Raw genomic sequence first — 24,698 nt, forward strand, 5'->3', positions numbered from 1 at the left:
TCATGTGTCACAGAAAAGAGTGTTAAGGCAAATTTTGTAGGAAAGGAAAATAATCTCACAAGGCTCAGTTATGTTTTTTATATTAATAATACACTGACAATATGACACTGAAGACTGGAGGAATGGCTTCTGAAAATTCAGTTTTGACATCACAGGAATAAATAACATTTTAAAATTTATTCAAATAGAAAACAGTTCTTTTAAATTTGTAATAATTTTTCAATATTTCTTGGTGAGCATAAGAGACTTTTTTAAGAAACATAAAAGGTGCTGTATGTAGGATTGACACCGAGTGGTTTATTGCAGTCCAAATTCAAAATACTGGAGAGGGTTTTTTCACCTGGCCCCTCCTCCACAGACTTGACGCACACGCAGGTTGCCAGATTGACTAAACCAACAGGAACGAGTGCACTTGACGATGAATTAAATGAAATATGCTGTGTTTTCCGCCAACTGGCAACCCGGGGTGTCGAAATACAATTGGGTATACTGGCAGTGGGCGGGTTTCACAATCCAAAACAAATACCGACATTCCGGCCTGGAATGCACATTTTCAAAGGAGAATTACTAACTAACTGTAGCATTGTTTTGGAGATAAACAAGTATGTTAACTTAGCATGTTTCTTAAATATCTGCAAATATATTATGGTATTTTTATGCTTTAGTAGAGTCAAAATCTCACATACAGCACCTTTAAAGGAGTAGTTCACCCAAAAATAAAAATTTGCTGAAATTTTACTTACCCACTAGGAGAAATTTAGCATTACACAAACCAGTGGATCCTCTTAAGTGAGTTGGTGCCATTAGAATGAGAGGATTAACAACGGATACTTCTGCCGTATACACATAAACTGACAGTCACCACTGATAAGCTACTACTAAATATTGTAGAAACTTAATTTTCTGTAAAGTTGCTTTGCAATGATTTGTATCGTAAAAAGCGCTATACAAATAAACTTGAATTGAATTGAATTGAATAAATAACATCACAACAATCGACATGCCTCCAGCAGATCGATTAATGTCATGTGAAGTGAAAAGCCGAATGTTTGTAATAATATTATAATCTATAATAAATCCATATAAAATCCATAATAAAGCTTCATCCAGTGAAAAAGTCAGTCCCTTTTAGGTGTAAACAGTGCATGATCAGTTCATATTTCTCTCCTGATTGAGAAAAGATGACTTTTTCACTGGAGAAAGCAATATCATGGATGGAGTACTTGAATTTTAGCTGGAAGCAACAGTTTAAAGTTAAAAACATCTTAATGATAAATTTGTTTCTTACAAGCACACAAGATGTAAATTGATAGTCTGGAGTCGTGTGGATAACTTGTGGATTATTGTGATGTTTTTATCAGCTGTTCCAATAAAGACACTAACTCATCTTCATCTTGGATGGCCTGAGGGTGAGTAAAATGCATTTGTTTGAAGACAATTTGCATGGCATTTTAAATATCTTCTTACCTATTCTTGTCTTTAATGTCTTAAGCATCTTATCATTTTAAAGTTTACATCATCAGTACTTGTTGGCATTTCTGAAATAAGCTGCTCATTCCTAGTCTTCTGAAAGGATATCCAGTCTCCCCATGACCTCCAGCACACAAAGCAGTCTGTCTGTTGCTATGCTTATGAGAATGAATTGCAATTGTTTGTGTGAAGTGATTTACAACACTGCTCTGCGAGTAAGTAGAATTGTTTCTGAGTTGAGTCAGTTGTGGTCTGACTGCATACCAGAAGCCTTGGTTAGAGGGTTACCAGAACGTGAAGTGATCAAGTGACAGGACCAGTCAAGTTTTATCAGCCAGCATTTTCGGATTGTTTGGGAAAAGCAGGTAATTCATTTTTTTGATGTAGAAAAATCCAAAAAACTTGCATTAGGATTGCATTGTGGATAAAAGTATAAAAATCTGTTGGTCTTGAGATCATTCAGTAACTGATAAACAGTTTAGATTTTACAAACGTCTGTTGTGGCGAGGCTGTTGAATTTCTCCAACTTTAATTTCCAGCTGTTTGAAGTGTGGCAGGTGCCTTTAATGACACATTATTTTGATAAATGTATTTCAGCATGTACAGTATAATATATATATGTGAAAGCTAATATAAATTATAAATAATATAAATACATATATGTGAAAATGAAAGCTTGATGTGTTGCACTGGTGGTTGTTTTTATATAAATGTGCATGTTGTGGAATAGATAAGTGAGAAATCTGCTCTTTTTGTTAAGAATGTGACAGTGTCCGAAAGCCTAAAAATGCTGAAAGGTTAGAAGACCACAAGACATGTCCAAATCCAATGTTCGTATGTCCTCCTGTGTGCTAAGATGCCTTTATCTGGTTGGCTTTTGAAGGGAGCATAGATAGATTCACTGTTTACTGTATGATGACCCACAATTCTGTGCATGGGCCTTGGCGGTTGGTCAAAATTTACAAATAAATGTCAGTTTATTCTTTCAAATATAATTTAAACATGCTTTAGATATAACTCTTTAATTGATTTGTGGGATTCTTATTTCTGACTGTTTAATCAACTTTCAAAGCTGCTGTAAAATGCAGCTAAAAGAATGCCTGTGATTGCTGTTTGTGTAATTTATTTTGGTGTTTTATTTTTGTATAGGTACACATTTTAAACACTTCACAAGTGTTCTTTTCCATTCTATTGTGCCTCACAGATTTAAAACGTGTTTAAGGACGTTCTGCATGCAGCTCATATTATGTGTTCAGAACTTTTTGTAATATGTATCTTCTCAAACATCTTATGTTCTGTCATTCACTTTTACTGTGCACACTGGATTTCACCCAACCTTTGAGACAGTCCTTACTTATTCGTGCCTGTCTTCCTTCCATTTCCTGTTACTCTCCTCTTTTTCCTTCAATACCTCCATCATCTGTCTGTTACCTAACGGAACAGAAAATTGCAATTCACCAGCAATTTTCCCCTCTGTGGAGCATGGATGAAGTGTTCGAAGGAAGGCCTCAATTCTCTCTTTGCCTTATATCTAGAACTGCATCATAGTCGACAGCCTCCGTGATCCTATCTTTTATTTATTTGTGTCAGTATGTCACACTCCTCTTTGTTTAATCTACTCATTTTTTAAATTCATTTTTGTGGACAGAGATAGATAGTCCATCACTGCTAATACCTTTCTGATTTATCAGAGGTGTAGTTATAGATCCTACAATTTACATCCATTTCACTCTGCCCATTGTGCCTTTTAGGGTCATTGTTGGTGGAGGGGTGCAAATCTGTATTGTTGTTTTCATCCAAAAGTGTGTCTGCTCATCCTCACCCCTTTGTCCCATCTATCAGAATGCAGTGGCTACTGCGAACACATGTGGGGTGGAACTCAGAGGGCATGGGCTCATAGGAAGCCATTGACTCGTGAATAACCTCTATGTGTTTGCCTAGGAAGACACCAGAAGCCACAGACACAATAAAGGATGCAGACGGCAGCCTGGCTTTAAATCTCTATACAAAGGAAGGTCCTCTCCAATAGCGCTGTGGTGTGACTAGCACTTAACAAGTGCAGCTTGTGTCTGTTGAGTGGGTGGATGGACTAACACACGCCATGTTTGTGCTTGCATTTGTGTCATCTGGTTATTTTGCATTCTGCAGCTGTCATTTTGCATTTTTACGATTCGCAGTGTTTAAATGTACATGCATAAAGGCTGCTGAGGACACATGTTGACTGAACTGCTCCAAAAGCAATTTATGACTAGATTCTTCATGTTTCTAATAACATTTACATTTAATCATTTAGCAGACGCATTTATCCAAAGCAAATTACAAATGAGAACAATAGAAGCAATCAGACCAACGAGAGAACAACAACAGTATACAAGTGCCATGGCAAGTCTCAGTTAGTCTAGCACAGAACATGTAGATATGTTTCTTTTCTTTTTTTTTCCAAGAATAGGAAAGACAAGAAAAGTGCTAGTATTAGTTGGTCAAGTGCTGGGGAAAAATGCAGAATAAAATCATAAACAGAAAATACAAACATCCAAAATCTAATTCTTAAAGTATGTGAGCTGACTCTGAATTCTGATTGGATGAGCATCTTTCAAAGCAGCTGTAAAATGAAGATAAACGCACACCTGTAATCACACAGTGTGTATGAATACAGGGAGTTGGTATGAATGAACTATATTACTTGGTGGAAGAATAGTTTTACTTTATTTTTTAATTTAATTGTATTTAATTTTACTTATTATTTTAGTCTTACTGCAATTCATTTTTCCATTCTTATTACTTTATTTTAACATCTTTGAGTCAGATTTGAACTATTCTGTTCAGTTCCAACTAATTCATATTCAGTGTCGATAGCTCTATCAGTATCATTTTCTGTATTCTCGGTCTTGAACATATTATCAGTTTTCTAGGCTATATCCCCTATAGCACTCCCTTGTAAAGATGTTAGTCAAGTCTGCTTAAATTAATAAATGTAAAGTCTTATGCCCACAGGCAGCTCTAACAGGTTGGAGGGGCTGTCTGCATGCAGACTGAAGCTGAAGCAGATTGCAGGCATCTGGCATGCCAATGTTGTACTGTTTCCCCCCTTAGTGAGTGAACCTGCTGTAGAAGTCCTCCAGTCCCAGACAAAAGCACTCAATCATGGTATAGTGTTGTGCTGAGGTCGGGGCTTTGGCCCCTGACCTTCATTTCACTCCTGCAAAATATACACTTGGGGTGTAGGCAGCATAAGTTTATTGCAATCCTTAAATCAAGCTACACACAATGTTGCAATGCATGGAGCGAAAGCTTTGAGTTTGTGTTTTTTAAAAGGAGCAGCTGTTAGTAGTGACATTTATATGCCCAAGTTCACTAAAAGTTTACCATAATTTATATTTGGTAATATTTTTATAGTGGCCCCAAAAAGTATTTGGACTACCAACTGATTTCAAAGTGATTTTTGAGGATATTCAGTTTCACACAGAAGAGTAACCACAGGTGAATTTCATCACATTAACTATAAACATCACATTAACTATAAATTAGTTAGTTATCAAATTCAATGAATTTCAGCATTTATATATTAGCTTTAGTGTCCAGTTCAATTTTAGGACCACTGCAGTGTTATTTTTTCTCATGAAACATTTCATTTACATAGCTCAGAGGATGTTAAATGCTGGTAATTATAAAATATGCCAACACGTGGCCTGTGTTGCCGCCTCTGGTTATTACTCGTATCATACTGTGTTGCATATGATTGACAAGCTAATCAACTATAAATTAAGCCCAGCTTTTGCTTTGTGAATGGAGAATATTTATGCACAAGCTCTGAAAATATAATCAGTCTGTTAATTTAACCAGAATGTGTGAACAAAATGCAAAACCAAGACGTTTTCAGCAGCTGTGCTGTAAAAACTTGTCATGTTTCTGACTTTCCTTACAGGACCCGTGCTTTGCAGCCTTCCTTCTTGACAAGCTCCAGACTGTGGAATGGCCTCCGAGGGGCTGCGGTGCCCAGAGCAGCTGTGAAGTGTGTGGAACCCCCCTTCACTACCTGAGGCGCCTGGCACTCCACTCTGCCCTGGGGCTGGCGTTCGACGACATGCCTGACCTGCAGCCCGGACCCCTTTCTGGCCTGCTGCCACCACGTGTGGCATCTCACAGTTCCATCTCACCCTCTGCTTCCTGGGAATGGCCCACACAGTGTTCTCCAGTTTCTAGCAGTCAAAAACTCACCGGGCATCCATGTGGTCCACAGTCCAGGGAGAAAACACAGGAAATGGGTTGGAATCAAGATGGAGCAGCGAGAGTGGGTGGCAAACGAACCTGTTTGGCCACTGTCACTCCACTTCCTCTACATGCACAACACTACCTGGAAGGAGTATGGTGTGTGACAAGCACCTCAGAACATTTTCGCTCATTGGTAAGAAAGAGTTGCTATTCTAAAGCTATATATGTTATACAATCTGAATATTCTACTTTTGAAGTTAAAAAATATTTACTGTGAAATTGCTGATTGGAAAGCATCTTTCTTAGTAAGTATTTCAACCTCTTTATGATCAATAGTGTAGAAATTATCAGAAAAGTGGGAGGGACACAAAAGAGGTAGGTTCATGAATATTAATTATGCATCAGTGTAATTAATATTTAATAGACCCACTAGTCAAACATTTGGCAGGAACTGCCTGAAAAAAAAAAAAACCATTGTACGTAAAGAAATGTTAAAAACAAATATATAAAAATTTAAAATGTATATATAAACTGTTTTGGGTTGGCATGGTTCTTTATGTTTTTGAAAGAAGTCCACAAGCACACAGAAAAGTACACGTTGTGACTTGTGATAATTTTAATAGGCTTCAAATTAAAGGCTGAATTTATTTGTGCAAAATATAAAATACTCTGAAATATTATTACAATTTAAAATAGCTTTTGTTCTATTTTCATATATATTTTTTTAAATGTAATGTATTCCTGAGATGAAAATGCTGAATTCTCAGCAGCTATTAACCCAGTCTTCAGTGTCAAATGATCCTTCAAGGCTCATTTAAGGCTTCTTTGATAACTAGTAGGTTAAAAAAAAACTGTAGAAATCTTTTGTAGCATTATAAAAGCATTTACTGTAACTTTTGATCAATTTAATAAATCCTTTGTGAATAAAAGTAATAATAAATTTGTAAAAAATTACTGACCCCAATCTTTTAAATGGTTTTGTTGATTTATACATTTATTTTTTATTGCTACTTTCCCAAATTTTCAATGTTCAAGTGATCAATTGGCTATACAGTATATCCAAATCTGAGTAGTACAAACTCAACTCCTATAAAAAGTTTACAGAGAATGTCTCTGATGGTCCTTGGTCCAATTTGGACACCAAGGCCACTTGTGTGGGCTGTGTCTGCTGAGGGCCTTTTGGGCCACAAAGCACATCATGGTTGCATTGCATATATACAAGTCTTTGTGATTATGGCCTAGTGATTTGGTTTATGGTTTTACCTTGAGCAGAATTATTTATTAGCTTTCATAAAGGAGTCCCTCATCGCGGGGTTTATGTGACTATATTTATGCCATTATAGAGCTCATGTCCAGTTCAGGGCCGAGGATCAGGCTGTTATGACAGGACTCAAGAACCCTGCTGAGAGAATAAGATATAAGCTTTTTGATAATGTCTGTCTCAATCAGAGGGTAGTGTTCTGGCTTAAGGTGACTTAATCAAACAGAATGGTTTAAAGGTAAACAAAATGTATTATAGATGTTTTTCAAATATTAGATACCTTGTTAGAAGTTGCTTCAAGGTTATCATGGACATCTAGATTGATTTTGCATGCTGTGAAAATGTGTGTGGCACATCAGGAATTCAAAAAGGACAAAATTCCACAACCACAGATGAAAGTCCTCATTAAAGCCCAAAAGAAACAGTAACGATTTGAATATTTCACCTTTGATATGTTTGTGTGCTGAGTGACTTAGCATAAGCCAGACATTATTATCAGGTAGATTAGCCGCTGCTTGTCTCGTATTGGCCTTCTCGGTTCTACTTGACCTTCCCGTCAGCAGATTGAGCATTAAGTCATCTTGATATGGAATGCAATTTGATAGGCATTTGGATGGCTCGCGGTGACCCCATTGTCACAGATGAGCCATTTGTCATGGCCATGGCTGATGCTAGAGAGACAAATAAGATTAAAAAAACATAAAAACTTTTTTTGTATTTACATGTATATATTTGTATTTACATGTATATATTTTATTCATATAATTTATATTATGAATAAATATATTTAATATATAAAGATAACATATTTTACTTATGGGTGTGTATTTATGCATATATGCATAATAAGTATACACAGTACACATACATATACTATGTGAACAAAAACTTTTACTTTGAATGCGTTTAATCGCGATTGATTGTTTGACAGCACTAGTTAATATTCACATAAATTATTTACATAGATGATTTACTAAAGCAAGTTATACTAAGCAGCATGTGGGGGAATTCCCATAATCCTGTGTAATTTTTTTTTATATATTATTATTATTTTATTTCTATATATATATATATATATTATTATATATATATTATATAAGTACAACAATCAATAATAGTATATAGGGTGTATTATTATATATATATTTGGGTATAGTGTATATATGGTATGTTGTCTGTATTATTATTATTATTTTATTTTATATTATTGCTTATTAAGTCTACAATAGTCTGTAGGTGTTTTATTTCAATTTATTCCATTTTATTTGGTAATTTAGTGTAAAATTGTCTGTAGTCTTTATATTTTATATTATATTATATTATATTTCTATTTTATTTTACTATTTAGTGTGAAATAGTCTGGTGTCTGTAGTTATTTTATTTTATTATTCAGTGTGCAAGTGAGTTGTCTGTAGTCAATATAGTGGTTATGTTAACAGTCTGAACATTTTTCCTGGATCCTGGATATAAAATACTGTGTCAAAAATAGAAAAAAAGGAAGAAATATAAATCAGTGTGTAAAATATTGTTGGTAAGTATAACATGAAATTCTTGATGAAAGATGGGCTCACTGCCATCACGTGTGTTGGAATGAATGACTTGTTATTTTTTCCGATGTCAACGATTTTGCATTTGGTAGTCCTCCTGTAACACCTCTGCATAATACAGAATATTGTATTAAATAAAAGCTGACTGGCCCTGTGTCAAAGAAGCACAATGGATGCTGTCTTCCTCCTCATCTCACAGGGTATGAAAAGCAATTAGACCTTGAAAGTCACAGCACATCCAAACCACACAGAAACACAAGGCTGTTGGTACCCTGGAGAACGTTTCCACCCTTGAAGACAAAGACATTGCGCTATGAATTTCAATAGAGCCACATTGACAAAGTGTTTTGTCCTTCTTTTAATTCATAAAGGTGTTTTTTTTTTCATGTTTTGTTTTGTATACTTCAGCATTGTGCAGACCATAGCCTATAAGACACCTTTAGCAGACTGCAAAGCTGCATCAAGAAAGCAGAAGTGGAAATTATCTTTCATCCATACATCCCACTTAGTAAAATATCACCTTGGAGGCAGCTAGAAGCATCCAGCTTGTGTTTTTCTGTAGTGTAGGACAGGCCTCATCAGCTTGTCCTCAGGCCTAAGTGCCACCCGCAGCCCACTAATGGGCCTCCTCTGGCAGCCGGGCTCTTTTAAGGCCTTGAGGAGCGCCGCACAAGCTTTATTTGAATGTGTGGAGGGAGCCAAAAGTGCAAATTGTCAACAGATGGGACTGCAGTCTCACCTGGGGTGAAAAAATGGCACCTGACGTCCATCTGGGATGGTTGTCTGCTAGACTGCACATGCTGCCCTGCTTTAACTTGGCAGTGGTCTCATTCTGTGAAGGACGTTAAGGGCCTTTTCTGCAACATTCAAAAACAGCAGACTGAATTTAACAATATAATTTCCTTTTCTGTGCTGTCTTGGAGTGGAGAATCACTCATTACTTACAGTGATTTTTTAATAGAATGATGTAAAGTTATATTTGAGTTGGTAACAGGGTTTAAGGGTTTATAAATTGTTTTTGTGGCCAGCGGATTGCTGTTGTCTGACAACATTTAATATAAGCTGATAATTAATAATGTTTCAGAGGGGCTGCTCTCTCCTGTCACCACTTGTGCAAGTGAATGCTCTATAAATGTCAAAGTTAAAGTCCAATGTGACCTCTTTGCTGTCACTGAGCTCCATCTGCTGCTGGGTTTTATTGGAACACAGCTGTGCCCATCTAACACACTCTTGTGAGCCTTAGTGCGTGTGTGTGTGTGTGTGAGAGAGAGAGAGAGAGAGAGAGAGAGAGAGAGAGCACAATGCTGAACTATGAAATGAAAAGCTCTGTATTGAAATGTTGACTACAGGGAAAGGTCATTATGCAATTTACCTTAATTTGACAAACTCAAATGGAATGTCATGGCTATTATAAAGATAGCAAATTTGTTTGATGGATGAGCCCTCGTTTTTCCACTGGCTGATGTATCTGAACTTAACACTGTAAAAGTGATTCTTAATGTGAGTGAATAATGCTGAAATAACCAAAGAATCACTTTAATTGACTATTCTGTTTTTTTCTTTTCTTTCTTATTTACTTGTTTGAAGTTTCAACATCTTTCAGGAACAAGCAATCAAAACATGCATTTAAACACAGCTCTTCCATTACAATATAAGTCGAAGAACCAACATTAAAAGTTTGTTTAATTGATTCATTTTTGGACTTCGAATACGCCTACATTTTAAACAGTTGTAATGTGGTTCAGTCCTATTTGCCTTCTTCCCGGAATACATTGGCGAACTATCAAACAATACATATTATTTATTAATGACTCAGTGGTTAATATGTATTGTATTTTTTGCTTTTTACCAGTTTACATGTTGTTTTTTGGTCACATTTAGCAACTTACATTGTGATGTTAGGATGAGTTTGTTCATTTGCTAAAAATGAACACAGCCTGTCCATTCTGATCTCAAATCGTCCCTCTTTCGGCATCCTTCTGCGCTCTAATTGTGGACCCTGACATGAGGCTGTAATTACGGCTGAAGTGAAGGGAGGTAGATTAGCACACAGCCATGGTGGGTGTTTGAGACGAGTCTCTCTGGAGCAGAAGACCCTGCACGTGTGTGCTAGAGATTTTTCTGTGCTCGTTATCTCTACATCAAGCTGTCAGCGGATCACAGCTATTCCACTTTTCCCAGATTCTGTTGTACTCATGCCTTCTCATTTCCCCTCTATCCTTGTGCATTCATGAGTACATGTGTGTATGCGTGTGCTGTCATGTACTACTTGCTCTCTTTTCTTTTAGGTGGAAAATAATTAAAACTTACATTACGAACACATGTACACACTGAGGATGCAAAGATGAAGTTATTTTAAGATGTAGAGATAGCTGCAGCTGTTCGTTCCAGGGCCATCATGTGCCTATTTTTTTATTTGAGGGGACAACAGTGAGCGTCCTGGCTTACTTGGTGCCCTAGACGAAATAACACATGAACAAAGAGGTTATTTAGAAATGTATTGGTTTATTGTGAAAGGCCAAGATTTGTTAGACTGGTGCTGTAGTTTTAAATTCAGCACGCCTGGGAAGTGGAACTCTTGTTTTGTTGTTGCTGTGTTTTTTAATTGTACACTGTAAAAATGTTTGTAATTTAAAAAAGTGCTAAAGTAAAAATCTGTCCTTTGTAAACTGTAAATTATGTCTTACCATACATATTATGGTCAAAAATTAAATGGTAACATCACATTATAAGTACTTTTACTGTAAAATAATGTCAAATGTATGGTTTCTGCAAGTAAAAACGGTAATTTACAGTGAAAAACAGTAATAGGACATTCCCTGAGTGTCTCTGGATGATGATATGATTTATATTTAACATAAATGATATTGTATAGTTAGATTGTTAAGTTTTACATTTTCTGTTATCTGTTACTGTTCATTTCATTATGTTTTATTGACAGGACAGGCCTCTCATTGTGTTTCTTTCTATTCTACCACCTGTATTATATTGTTTATTTGTACATTTAAAGGTAAAAAGCAGATTTTGGTAGTTTGTGTATAACTTTATATCATTTGATGAAATTTATATTACAGGTATATTAACTTTATTTCATTTAATGAAATATAGAGTCATGCATAGCAAAAAATACAAATGCCAATATGCCACACTTTAAAACATGAAATTGTCTTTTTTTTTCTTGCTGTGAATTTCTGACACCCGAAGTTGTGACTTTTTTTAAAAGATAAATTTAACAAAGATTAGCTTTGACAGTTTCTTAACTCCGTGTTTAAAGTCATATCTGTTTCAAGCAACTTGAATGTGGGTAGATAATGACTCTTTCATTGTGCTTTACTTTGCTGTTGAATTGCAGAAGGTGCAACTTATGCAATATTTATTGAAGCTGTGTTACAAAAGCACTGGGCTTAGAAGTCTGAAGGGGCTTGAATGGGCATTACGCTTTTTTTGGTCCCTGTACCGTTAGGAAGACTCATTTCTCACTGTGTGAAAGCTCTGCTCTAATATAACAAATAGCAGGTGCATTTGATCTGGACCTTCTTATTAAACTCCTCAAGGACAGTTCCTGGAGTGCCTCTCTCAAGAGTACAGATTTCTAGTTTTTTTTAGACAGTATGTGATCTTTGCTAGGTTTCCATCAGCCAATAGCCTAACATGACTGCATTTATATGAAAAAGATACCCATAAGGTGTAGATGATAGGTGTTATAGCAGTTATAAAGAGAAAATGGTTTTGCCATATTTATCATTACCACTGAGAAATGGCTTCCTGTTTAGTTCATGGGCTGCTTGGCTGAATTCACATTACTTCTGCACGTTTCTTTTTGACACCAGTATCCCACAGGATTTCATTACTTTATAGCAGGCTGTGCTTGTGGTATTATGGAATGTGTTTGTAATCCTGTTAGTCAAAGACTGAGCATAGTAAAAAAGCTGTAAGACACACTCTTCAGTAACCTACTCTCCTCCAGACACAATCGTGTCATGAGCAAAGACACATTTAATCAACATGGTGGCCAAAGGATTATAGGTAAAAAAATTTTGTCATTAGATTCATTACCATTTCATCACTCTTCTACAGTGAAGGATTAATCCTGTGGTTTGCTTTGTTTTGTAACAAAACTATTTAGGATAGATAGTGGATATGGATATATATCTAAGAATATAAGGATATATGTATCTAAGAACTAATACTATATTCCATAAGTTCTCTGAAAGTTAACTTTAAGTTAAAATAGACAGAAAAATTGTCAAAGTTTTCTTGAGGAGCCAATTTAATCCTTAGATGATTACTGCTGTCTTCTCCATAATGCCATCCAGCTTATGTTATTCCCCCAGTCCTCAGTTATGATGATTCATTTGCTTCGATCACAACTTCTATACATTTATAATTCATTGCATATATTTTCTACACACTTTTTCTGGTCATACTTAAAGTCACAATTCTGTCATCATTTACTCACCCATGTTATCCCAAACCTATAATCTGCTTCTGTGTTTTTTGTCCACACAGTGAAAGTCAGTGTAGTTTTCAAACTCGATGATTTTTACTGAATAGACAAAAACAGTTGAATCATTCTTCAAACTATCTTCAATGTTTTCCATAGAAGAAAGTAAGTCATACAGGTTTGGAACGACATGATGGTAAATGATTTTAATTTTTGGGTGAATTATCGCTTTAAGGAAACATTTGGAAACACTGTTTGTTCTTCTGTGATTTATTTCCCAACAGAGTCCAACTATAGAGAAGGACAGTTTGGCAACTATAGCCTCCAGGTTCAGTCAGACCAGTGCTGTACCTTTGGTTTCTCCATCAGGACATAAGCCAAGTCACCATGACCAGCCAGCCATCCCAGCAGCACCCCAAACCAGCACAGCAGCCTCATTCTTCCTCAGGTAAGCCTAAAAGCCGGTTGGAGATCTGTTTTACACAGTGCACAGTCATCAATTCAACTAATCGTGCTCCGTGGATTCCAGTTTCAATGTCGTGGTCCCTTAGCACCTCCTCAGGCCCTCACTCCCAAGGACCCAGAATCCTCCAGTGCCTCTGGCAGTCACGTCACGGCAATACTTTCTTGGTGCCCATGGAGACTGCAGCAATGTTGAAGGCAGTTCAGCCTAATGTGTTGAAATGTCATCGATCAATGCTCAGGCTTAGCAGTCAGAGAGAGTGCAAAATCCAAATGGCAGAGGTCTCAGAGCTGGATTGGCCATGTATCCACAGGGATAATTGTTAATCGCTATGTAACAGACCAATTGTTTGCCAAAATTGTTCTTGAGGATTGATGTTTTAGTGTAACATGTATCTAGTACATGTATGTATGTATTATTTAGTGTAACTAAAATACATTCGATCTATGCACATACAATTAACTAAATATATAAAAAACTTAATAAAATAAACATTTATTATAAAAAAATTTAATTTACATTTTTTAATCTTACTTTAATTGAAGCAAAAAAAAATATTTCATGGTAATGAGATAAATGTACTCATGTAGTTATTTTTGCTTAAAATGTAGTTATTTTAGCTTTTCAGAATCTTTGATACCATAGAAATTTCATAAATCTTGTCACCAGTGTTAATATCACAAAAAACAAAAACGAGTACTATCCTAAATAAAAGAGAAAAAAAGCTCACCAAAGACAAGTAAACAGACAGTGATTAAACAAGAATAAAAAACGAATTACATGAAATAGGACAAGTATATATAAACAAATAATGTGTATATATACATAATATATATATATATATATATGTGTATATATACTGTATATATATATATATATATATATATATATATATATATATAAATGAAATGCTACATTGTATAAAGTAATGAAATGTATAAAAACGCTGCATTTTCTTCACTTTGTAAATCAAATGCATATTTCTTCTTATTTAAGTTACAAAAGTGATTTAGTCAAGATCAGTGAGTTTTTCTCTCTTTTGTTATTTGATTAACAAGGATGACAGACAGCAAGAATATTAGACTGCTGTCACTTTAAGAGCTGCCCAGATTACAAGTGTTTTCTTTGTCAGCTGTTTGCTTTCACTTAAGAGCTAAATTACTGTGTTTACGAGGAATTCTGACACATACAAGTGTGTGTATTTAACTGTTCAAGGCCTATAAAGCGGCAAAAAGAACTGAGCACCATCTTCATTTGCGCGCCTGTCTAACACCACTCAGAAATGGTGTCTGAGACAACACGCACATATAGCGAAATGAGTTCTCTTTGGCTGCTGATTTCAACGGCTTAAAATTACTTGTTTTTAAACTGCAATGCTTGAAACGTGCAAATGATAAGTTTTCGTGATCACGTCACACAGCAACATCACCTGAGCATGTAACCGTGATAGAGACGATAGTCGGGTTGACACATTTCTACCAGTTAATCGTGTCTACCCGAATACCGCCTATTCTTTTTCATTACGTTTTTGAAAAAAAAAAAAAAAAGTCAAAATCCTAAAAATTTTGTTTATTAGCAGGTTTAAATTGAATTTTGAATCCCATATTTCTAATATGCTCTCATACTTTTGGTTCCCACTAATGTACTGATCAAAAACTGAGGCAGGTTCTCAGGTGCACAGGGGAGGATGAAAAAGATACAGATATAAAGAATTCTGTCTCTCTATTTGTCATCATTATTTTGGTCAACAAAAAGACAAAGCAACAATCAACAACAGTGGCTCACCTAATAAACACAGGCAGGAGTTTGTGTCTGTGACCGAATGTCTGGGAATAGAATGAGATGCTCAGAAGTGCGAGACACTAATTGCTGTGTGACACTGCATACAATTAGCCTATTGACAGCAGCGCTCCTCATCTCTATCTCACCACCTTCAGTACCACCCTCTGTAAATGACTGACAGACATCACCCTAGGGGGTTTGCCTTGGCCATTATGTTCCCTTAAAAAAAGTTATAAAGAGGCAGTGGGTTAGTCATGCCATTGATTTTAGACATTGATCACTGTATGACCTGTGCTTCTGTGTGCATCATTAGGTATTACCGCTAATCTTTTTCCATTTGAGTTGACCCGAATCTAGTGAATTAGTATGCACTGTCAGCTAAAGCACATCTGTCTTTTTGAGGCCCAGTGCACACAGTGGTTGATAAATAAGGTGGGTCATAAGGGAAGCTTTTGGCAGTGATTTCTGTGTACACCCAGTCAGTCCAAAATCCTGCGAATGAAAGAATGTGCTATTATGTAAATGAGGCACGACTGACAAATAGACATTTTGAATATTGCTTAGACTGCCTGTGGCAAAATATCCATATTCATGGCAAAATGTTTTCATGCTTTCCTCAATTATACGAGTCAGAGCAGCTCAAATGTCAGGCTTTGGGCTCATGTCCTCTCCCTGGCCTTGACTTCCACCTGGAGCTCACACCTCACACAGGGTATTTAAAAGCAAGTTGCCATGGTTGCACAGTTGTGAAAGAAAGAGAGGCAGAAAAGGCAAAATAATTATGAGAGAGGAGGTGGAGAGGTGATCAGAAACATATAATTTAGGACCCCCTGTTGCTTTTTTTTTCCTCTATTGAAGGCATGTTTTGTTAAAAATGAATCTGAATATTTATATATTTCCTTTCCTTAGTATCAGCTTTCCATTTGTTTGTACTTACAGCAGAATGGGACCATAGATGATATGTAAATCTACTGTACACACAATAAAACTGCAAATGTGCTAAGATGTTATGGATGTTAAGGGGATTAGGTTAAAAGTAAAAAATAAAATTCAATTTGTCAACTTGGTTGACAATTTTAAGGGGAATGACAGGATGGGATCAGTACAACTAGTAAGTTTGAAGACTAGACTTGAGACTAGACTCCTTAAATAGGTCATTCTCAAAATATGGTGGCAAACATTTCCCTTAAGTTTTTGGTCATAGATTTAAGTTTTGACTTTTTTATTGTTTTATTGTTTTTCATTCTTTTCTTCTTCTTTCTTCTTTCTTTCTTTCTTTCTTTCTTTCTTTCTTTCTTTCTTTCTTTCTTTCTTTCTTTCTTTCTTTCTTTCTTTCTTTCTTTCTAGTGGTCTTTCATATGGTCTGTCATACGATCTATCATGCTACTGGTCTGTCGTTCTATCTGTCGTTCTGTCTTTCGTTCTGTCTGTCGTTCTTTCTATCTATATTGTTTTATCTATCATTCCATATGTCATTCTTCAATGTTCTATCTGTCATTTTATCTGTTTTCTGTCTTAATCATTTTGTTTTAGCATTAATGCTTAACCTGGCCTGAAAAAAAAAAACATGTCCCATTTATTTATTCGAAAAACAAAAAAATAGTTAGTAATATACATTAGTAATAAACAAAATTAATATTACACATTATAAAAAAAAAAAAAATTATTGTTTCCATGTCATGGTTATTATCAAACCTGTTCTTTAAAAATACAAAGAGTACTTACGATCAAAGTTCAGAGTAAGAAAAGGCTAAAATTCTTCCACCATTTTGAAGAAGTTATTAATTCATAAGTTATTAATTTATTTGGAAAGTCAAAATTTTTTGAGAATGACCTAGTTAGAGCTTCCTATATTCTTATATTCCTATTGGGCCATCCAAGCCTTGCGTCTGTGCGAATAAAAGTTTTCAATTCAGCATGAGACTCTGGAGGCATACTGTGGTTTCTGTGACCTTTAACCCCAGTTGTTTCCCTTACAGATACAGATCAAGGATGGTTGTTGTGACAGATTCCCTTCCTCTCATCTGTATGAAAGTGGCAGTCTAGTAAACACGCCAGAGGGAGTGTAAGAACAGATACAGACACACACACATTCTCACCCACAGATTTGCCTTGGAGGTTTATACAGGTATAAAGTTGTTCTTTATTTTCTGAAATAGCACAGCATAACCTTAAGTGAAGAGGTGAGCACTCAGCTCTGATGATCTTTAGGATCACGACTGAATATAGCAGATCAGTGTTATGTTTTATAGCAAACATATATGTGTCATGTATTGTGTGTGATATACTTCACATCATGCATGATGCTGAATTGTGCAGAGGTGTGCAAAAACCAAGTACCAGGAACAAGTGGGTTTTTACGACTGAAGGCCAGCTGTAATCTTGCCTTTAAAGATTTACAGATAAAAGCAGAGTGGCTTCTCTATTCCTGTGGATGAGGACCGTCTCTCCTCGGCTTTGATGTCGCCCTGTGGTTGAGAGCTTCTCTCATGTGCTGTTCCATGGGCTTTCATCGGCACGCTGAGTGTGTATTATCTGCTGGAGTCATGCACCACATTATTGTCCTGCTGACTGCTGTGCTGAAATGCATAATCGTCAGGGAACAACAGAGCCGACACCTGTTTGCGCTGAATGAAAGTGCTCGTAATGAATGCAGGGGTCGGGAATACATCATGTAACTGATGTGGCTGAACACGCATTTCTGCTTTTAACAACTTCTGTTACCTGATTTTACAAAAGCTTTTAGGTTTACAATAACCTCTCTCTCTCTTTGTGTGATAGTATATGCACTTTGTAGAAATGTGTTCAGCTTATCGCGGTTAGGAAAAGTTATAACCTGCAGAACTTCTTAAAGGCAAAAGCTTATATGTAAATTTGTTGCGATGGTGCATTGAAGCTTCAATACAAAATTCAATCAACAAGATTTACTGCAGCATAGCAGTATAAATACAAAGCTTCCGTAATATAAACTGACATTGTTTACTGCTAGTCTCCTCATTTTGTATTCTCTCTGTTTTGTTATCAATTTGCATTAGGCTTTACTGTCAGTGAAATTAAAAATGGTTGCAATTATTAATATGTTGTCGATAAAACAGGATTTCAGTTCTACTGCAGTACAGATACATATACTTGAAAAACTATATATATATATAATATATAAAATATGATGTTATGTAACTGTAAAACATCCTCTTTTTTATAAGGGATACTGGCCAATTTTTATTTATTTATTTATTTATTTATTTTTTATAAATGGACTGGCAAAAAAATGTCTCTCTGAAGGTTTTTTTTTTTTTTTTTGGTTGGAGTCTTTATATTTGGTGTATTTAACTACAATGTACTTACGTTAAAATAATGAATTGTTTGGTACAGTGTACCTATTGTGTAGATTTTGTATTGCAAATCACTTTTGCTGCTATCGAGGTGGGATATGGTTAAGGTTAGGGCCAGGATTGGGGGTCCGGTTATGTTTAAGGGTGGGTAAAGGTGTAGGGGTAGGGTTGACAGTGTAATTACAGATGTAACTAGAGAAATTAATTACAGATATATACAAAAGGTATTTTTAAAATATAAGCACAATGGAAAAACATGTTTGTACACAGTAAGTGCACTGTATTACATGATTACCTAAAATGTAGGTACATAGCGAAGACCCACTTTAATATAAAGTGGGTCAGAATCTTTTTTTATCAACTGTCTAAGATCCCTTACAAAATGAAATACATAAAAAGGTGCCATTTTGCTTAATTTAAAAGGCAAAAAGAGTAACAATAATTGTATCACAAGACCAGTGTTTTGCATGTAAGAGGATTTCTGTTTTATATGGATTGTGTGTAGTAGTAAACGTATCTATTTATAATAAATATGAATATTTATTAACATTACTATAAACTATGGTATTTTTTTTTCGTCTTTTATTTAACTTTCATTGCTTTGGCTAATGTGGCTAAAGCTTCTTCCAGGTGACAGATGAATTTACACCCAAATATGTAAAAATGTGTAGAAATAATCATTTAAAAATGCAGTGGCCTTGGATATAGCCAAAGTTATGAGAAGAGTTTTCTCCTTTCTTGTAAAGTTTGATAAGCCCATTTATTTACTACTTTGCTTGATTATATGGTTAGTTGCATTTTTTTATTTGCATTTAGTATCATTTTTCAGTGCTGACCACCACTATTAGAACAAAAACACTTCTCTAGGAGTGCTTTCCGTGAAATTTGGGATCAATATTTATTATGCAGTCAGTTACTTTTATGAATTAATCTAGGCACTTCATTCTCATCTCTCATCATGTTTCTGATGAGGATGTATTGTATTGTGTGTCGGCTTTTGTTTCTCAGGTCGAGTGTGTTTTGTTGTTGTTGGGCATATAGCCATATCTCTGGTCTGGCAGTCTGTGTTGACAATTCTGGGCCAAAGTTTCAGCCTGTGACCCAGTTTGTTCACAGAAAGATGGAGTTGAATAAATAATTGTAAAAGTCTGATGAGAAATAGCTCACATTTTCTCTCTTTTTCCGCATCACTCTATTTTTGTTTCTCATTCGTTCAATTCTCTCCACAATCACTCCCTGTCAAGCCTTGTTCCTCCAGCCTTGTTTTGTCTTGCTCTCTCACTCCTTCCTCATCCCTCGTTTCCATGCAGTAAGTAGCTCATGACATGAAGTCTGTTTAAAATGCTATTTACAGAGAGAATATTCTCAGGTGCTTTGAGCACCAACGCTGCCTGTCAGCGCAGTACTCGCACAGATGTGTGTGTGAGTGTATTTGTATGTATAGGCATGTATAGGTGATGCTGTCTAAGTGGTAATTAAACATCAGTCTGTGAGTATGTGGAACTCTGACACTCAGGAAACAGCTGACAGAGACAGAGAGATAGATAGAGAGAGAGAGAGAGAGAGAGAGAGACTTCAGGTGAATCAACAGTGGAAACATCTCAACACAAAGTTTGCGAAAATGAGAGATAAAGGAAAAGAAAGAGAATATATTGGTAACAAATGCAGCAACGCTGTTTTTTTTTCCAGGTCAGCCCTTAAAGTGCAACAGTAGACTGGAGGGGAAAATTTTTCAAGAATTATGAAGATGATGTTATGAATTTTTGCTAACAATAACCTTCCTGTACTTTCACAAACACTGAGCTTCATTTTATTTAAAGTTACTTTTTTAAATCATGTAACTCGCAGGAGATGAAGACTGCTTATAAAGGCTGTTTTTACTTTACATTTTGAAATCACATGATGAGTTGGGTATGATTTAATTTATTTGAAGAAGTCAGGTTTAGAATGACATTAGAGGGAGTACTTTTGTGTGGACTATGCCTTTAAAATGAACACAAGTCTGACCTTATTTAAATTATTTTTATCATTCAGATCAGCATTATTTGAAATTCTTTTTGTCATTATCTCTGTAACACTTTTTCTGTCCTTCCACTTTTTATGCACTCTTTGCTTTCTAGGTATCCCCTTAATCCTGCCTCTCTCATTTCACACTCTGCCATCATAGACGAATGCTAATAAGATCACTGGAGATTACCTGCTTTTCATTTTTAACCACTTACTTTTGCATTTTAACCTCCTTTTGAGAGGTTTTTTTTATGCATATAGTAGATGAAGCTTCATTGTCATTCAAAAGCGTAGAAAAAGAGGGGAGGAAAAACAATAAAGGACACATGGCAGGCAGATATTGACAGAGCTGATCCTTGAGTCTCTGAGCTGGACTATTTGATGTTTTCCAGTTGGGCACTATTCCTTTGAAAATGAAGGGGGTTGTGCCTCCACCCCACTGTCTGAACTCTCCCCTTCTCCATATTATATCTAAGGGGGAGACGGGGGAGATTCGGGATTTCGATCAGTAGAGCTGCCATATCCTTGAAGCAGCTGAGCCCCAGTAGCTCCTGATGCCTCCAACAACTGCTCAACCTGTTGTTGGTCAAAAATATTGAACGGGATTTTTTGATTGGAATCGGGTTCCTAGTGGCTTCTACTTTCTTTTTGTTCTATTCAGCAACAGAAACTGAATGTGTTCTGCTAGGCTGAGTGTATGCTAATAGTTGCCAGCAAACTCAGATGTGCTAGCATGCTGTTAAAGAGCTGCCCCATCATCTGTGGAGGCAAAGCCCCCTGGCACTACATGACAAAAGCTCCTGTGTCCCTCAGGGCAAGGTAGTGGTGCACAGTTCACAAATACCCAAGTCAATAATGACAGGAGCTCAAAGCAGCTGCCATACAACATTAAGACAAAGAGCTGAATGAGTGAGAACACGGCAGCTCAGCAGGTAACACAGGTGTCGGGAAGCAGTAGAAGGTGTTGAGTGATGTCGTGGTGTTTTGGGTACACTATTTAGATTTCACAGCAATTATTGAGCCACGGTGCCCTTTAAGCTGATCTTTTTCTAGCCATAGGCGTTGAAGCCTCTCAATGGTGGCTCATATATGAATCAGTGGCTTCATGCTGATTCTTACCAAGGGAATATAGTTGGAATGAAAGAAACCCTACATGCCATGACTGAGGAGGATGACTGTGTTTTCATAATTTAAGAGGTTGAATATATTCGCTGAGATTTATAGGAAAGAAACAGCATAGTGGATTAGCCTTGTTCAGTCACAAATGCATTGTGAAAGAATACCAAACACTGTACAGCAGCAGATCATCCATGAAAAGAGTATTATGTTAAATAAGAATGCCACTAACATATTGTACATTGCAGACTGCAGGACATAGAGATACCATGTGCATGCTGTTTATGCATCTCCCAAATAAGTAATACAGTTATGAAACTGTATGATAAGGAATGCACAGTATATCCATACTGTATTAATTATCTGTTGATTGAGATTTTTTTTCTAGTTTATCTGTTCTGGCAGATAATGCATTTTTGTTAAACTTTAATAATTTTTTTTTAGCAATCTCAAAATGAATATATATTTTTCATAATGTACATTTTTTCCCATTGAAATAATTGAGCATTTGAATAATGGTCATTTATTGGTTATTGGCCATAACGTAACAAATAATTACCAGCCAGAATGTCACAGATGACTTTGGGAAAACAAAAAATGTTATAATCAAACAGGACTAATCAAACAGTGATTAAATGTCTAAGGTATATTTAAATTGTTCTCTGCTTGTTGAGTTATCTTTGCTGAAGTTCTTCAGCAGAAACCTTCAGTTTAAGAGCAGCCTTTCAGTTTGCAGAGCCAGCTGCCCTGTATTATCTGAATTCCCATTTCAAGTCATTTGAAACATTTTTTCAATGTCCACTGGCTTCATATTGATTCAGTGTGGGATTTTGATAGATATTTGAAATATAATTCATTGGAAAATGCTTGATTTTTCACAATGCTTTGATATTTCACACTGTGTGATTGTCACTCGCATGAATGAGCACCAATTTGCATCCGATTTCTGGCATTTGTGGGCAATTTCGCAAAACCTGTCGGCGAGTGAAAAATCGGGCTAAAATCGTGCAGTGTGAACTCGGCATAACTGAAACCACAGTTAAGAAAGTGTGTTTAAGTTTGTCAAGGCAAACTTTGATGCTGGCTCAACAAAGCCTTGCCTTAAAATGACTTGGAGTTTTGAAGGTTATATGAGTTATGTAGTTTGAAATGAAAGAAACTCTGTAAGAAGATTTTCTCTTAGATAAATAGCTTTTTATCCCATCCTGCGATTTTAAGCTGCTACAGTTCAAATTGAATTCTGTTTTTGAAAAAGAGCCATATTGAGGCTCAACAGTATTTTGGGTCAAAGACTTCTTGCCTATTCTATATTTTCAGCTGCAGAAATGTCTGACATAAGTGATATCACCTGATTTTTTTTTAATGGTCAGAATTTTAGATTTATCTGCTGCCATGGTTTGCCTGATTTTCCTGAACAGTTGACTGCTCCAGAGAATAAGGGGAGGAATGAAGTGGGAGAAAATAAGGACATGTTGGACGTCTAGTCACATAATGAGCTTCAAGACATAGGCTGCTAGTGGATTAAGGAGATTGGTGACAAATTGTCCTTAAGAAACCTAAAGGCTGTCTTAGCTAATGACCAGGTGGCAAAGTTGACTCTTGCTTGACGTACATTGGGCAAGAAGCCAGTTGTCAGCATGAAATACATGTACACTAGTGTTCGATATTTTGGGGTCAGTAAGATTTTGTGCTTTTAAGAAATTGATACTTTTATCCAGCAAGGACACATTACATGGATCAAAAGTGTTTTACATTACTACTGTTTTTATTGTATTTTTGAATAAATGCTTTCAAAAACATAAAAAAATCTCACCAACCCCAAACTTTTAAACAGTAGGGTATTTGGTATTATGTGAACAATTCATTGGTGCTTATTACATGTTTAAAATGTAATAACCCCTCTATCACAATAGATATTAAAGTATTGTTTTAGCAAATTAGCTTTCGTTCTTGAATTGGTATGCAGCACCCACTTTTCTCAATCAAACAATTTCCTAATAATAAAAACAGAAAATCATATATTTTTTTTTCTCCTGAATATCCAATATCTTTCACATACAAATAAATCAAATTATAGAAGTAAAATGTAAAAGGGGCTACAGCTGACATTTAAATCATTTTGTCACATCTTTGTTTTTGTGGATGAAAAATGCTGAATATTGAGTTATTTTTAAAACTCACAAAAACTGGAAAGTTCAATACATTTTGGAGAAATGAGAGTTTAGAGAAACACCAAAACAAACACTCACCAACCCACAAACCACAGAACTCTCTGAGCTTATTGCATTGTCAGCTTGACCAATGGCCATATTACATATTGCTGAGGGAATGGCAACCCAGAGTAGGTGAATCTACTATTGAGCAAAGCTATCAGACTAAGTCCTGCAAGGCTATATGTCATACTTTCTGTTGGAACAGAACATCCCTCTTCGTTCATTCCACCTCATTCACCAATTCATCATTCCAAACACACACACACACATAAATATTACATGTTAATTGGCACACTTCTTTTCCCCAAGCACCTAAAGGCAGGGTCTGCATGGTTAATAGTTAACAGCATTTTTTTCTGACTATTAGTGAAAGCGGTGCAGGTCTGTAGCTTTGCTTGCGGGCTAATGTCCTCATTAACATCGCGCAGCTCACCTGTTCCTTCAGCCCGCATGCAGTCTTTGTTTATTTTATCTTACTTCATTGATTTATCCATCAGTGCTGCCATCCATCCAACCAGCCCTTATTTGTATTCTGCTAATCACCTTCCTAAAAGGAACAGTTCACCCAAAAAAAAGACGATTTGCTCACCTTCATGTCATTCCAGACCTGTATGACCTGTATGGAACACAAAAAAAGATTTTTATTTTTTTGGACCCCATTGACTTTCTTTGCATGGCCAAAACAGACTTTCATTGTATAGCCAAAGATTACAGATTTGAAATGAAATTTTCGGGTGACCTATCCTTTCAAATTATCACTCTATTGTCACAGTATCATCTGTTATAAGTTTCATCTAAGCTCTTTGGTTTCTTTTTGTAATGTTAATAATAGGAAACAGATTGACACATGT

General features: G+C 36.0%; 1 protein-coding gene across 1 annotated transcript in view; it reads left to right on the forward strand.

The window, feature by feature from the left end:
* Nucleotides 1-1,709: 1,709 nt before the first annotated feature.
* The window catches only part of LOC109073574 (kinesin-like protein KIF26A), a 47,547-nt gene continuing 24,558 nt past the window's right edge, over nt 1,710-24,698 (forward strand). Inside the window, exons 1-3 of the mRNA XM_042746523.1 lie at nt 1,710-1,835; nt 5,396-5,875; nt 13,219-13,382. Of these exons, the coding sequence (XP_042602457.1) occupies nt 5,555-5,875; nt 13,219-13,382 (485 nt within the window). The 5' untranslated portion in view covers nt 1,710-1,835; nt 5,396-5,554. The remainder of the gene's footprint in view (nt 1,836-5,395; nt 5,876-13,218; nt 13,383-24,698) is intronic.

Source organism: Cyprinus carpio, chromosome B20 (assembly GCF_018340385.1).
Source record: "Cyprinus carpio isolate SPL01 chromosome B20, ASM1834038v1, whole genome shotgun sequence".
NCBI lineage: Eukaryota > Metazoa > Chordata > Actinopteri > Cypriniformes > Cyprinidae > Cyprinus > Cyprinus carpio.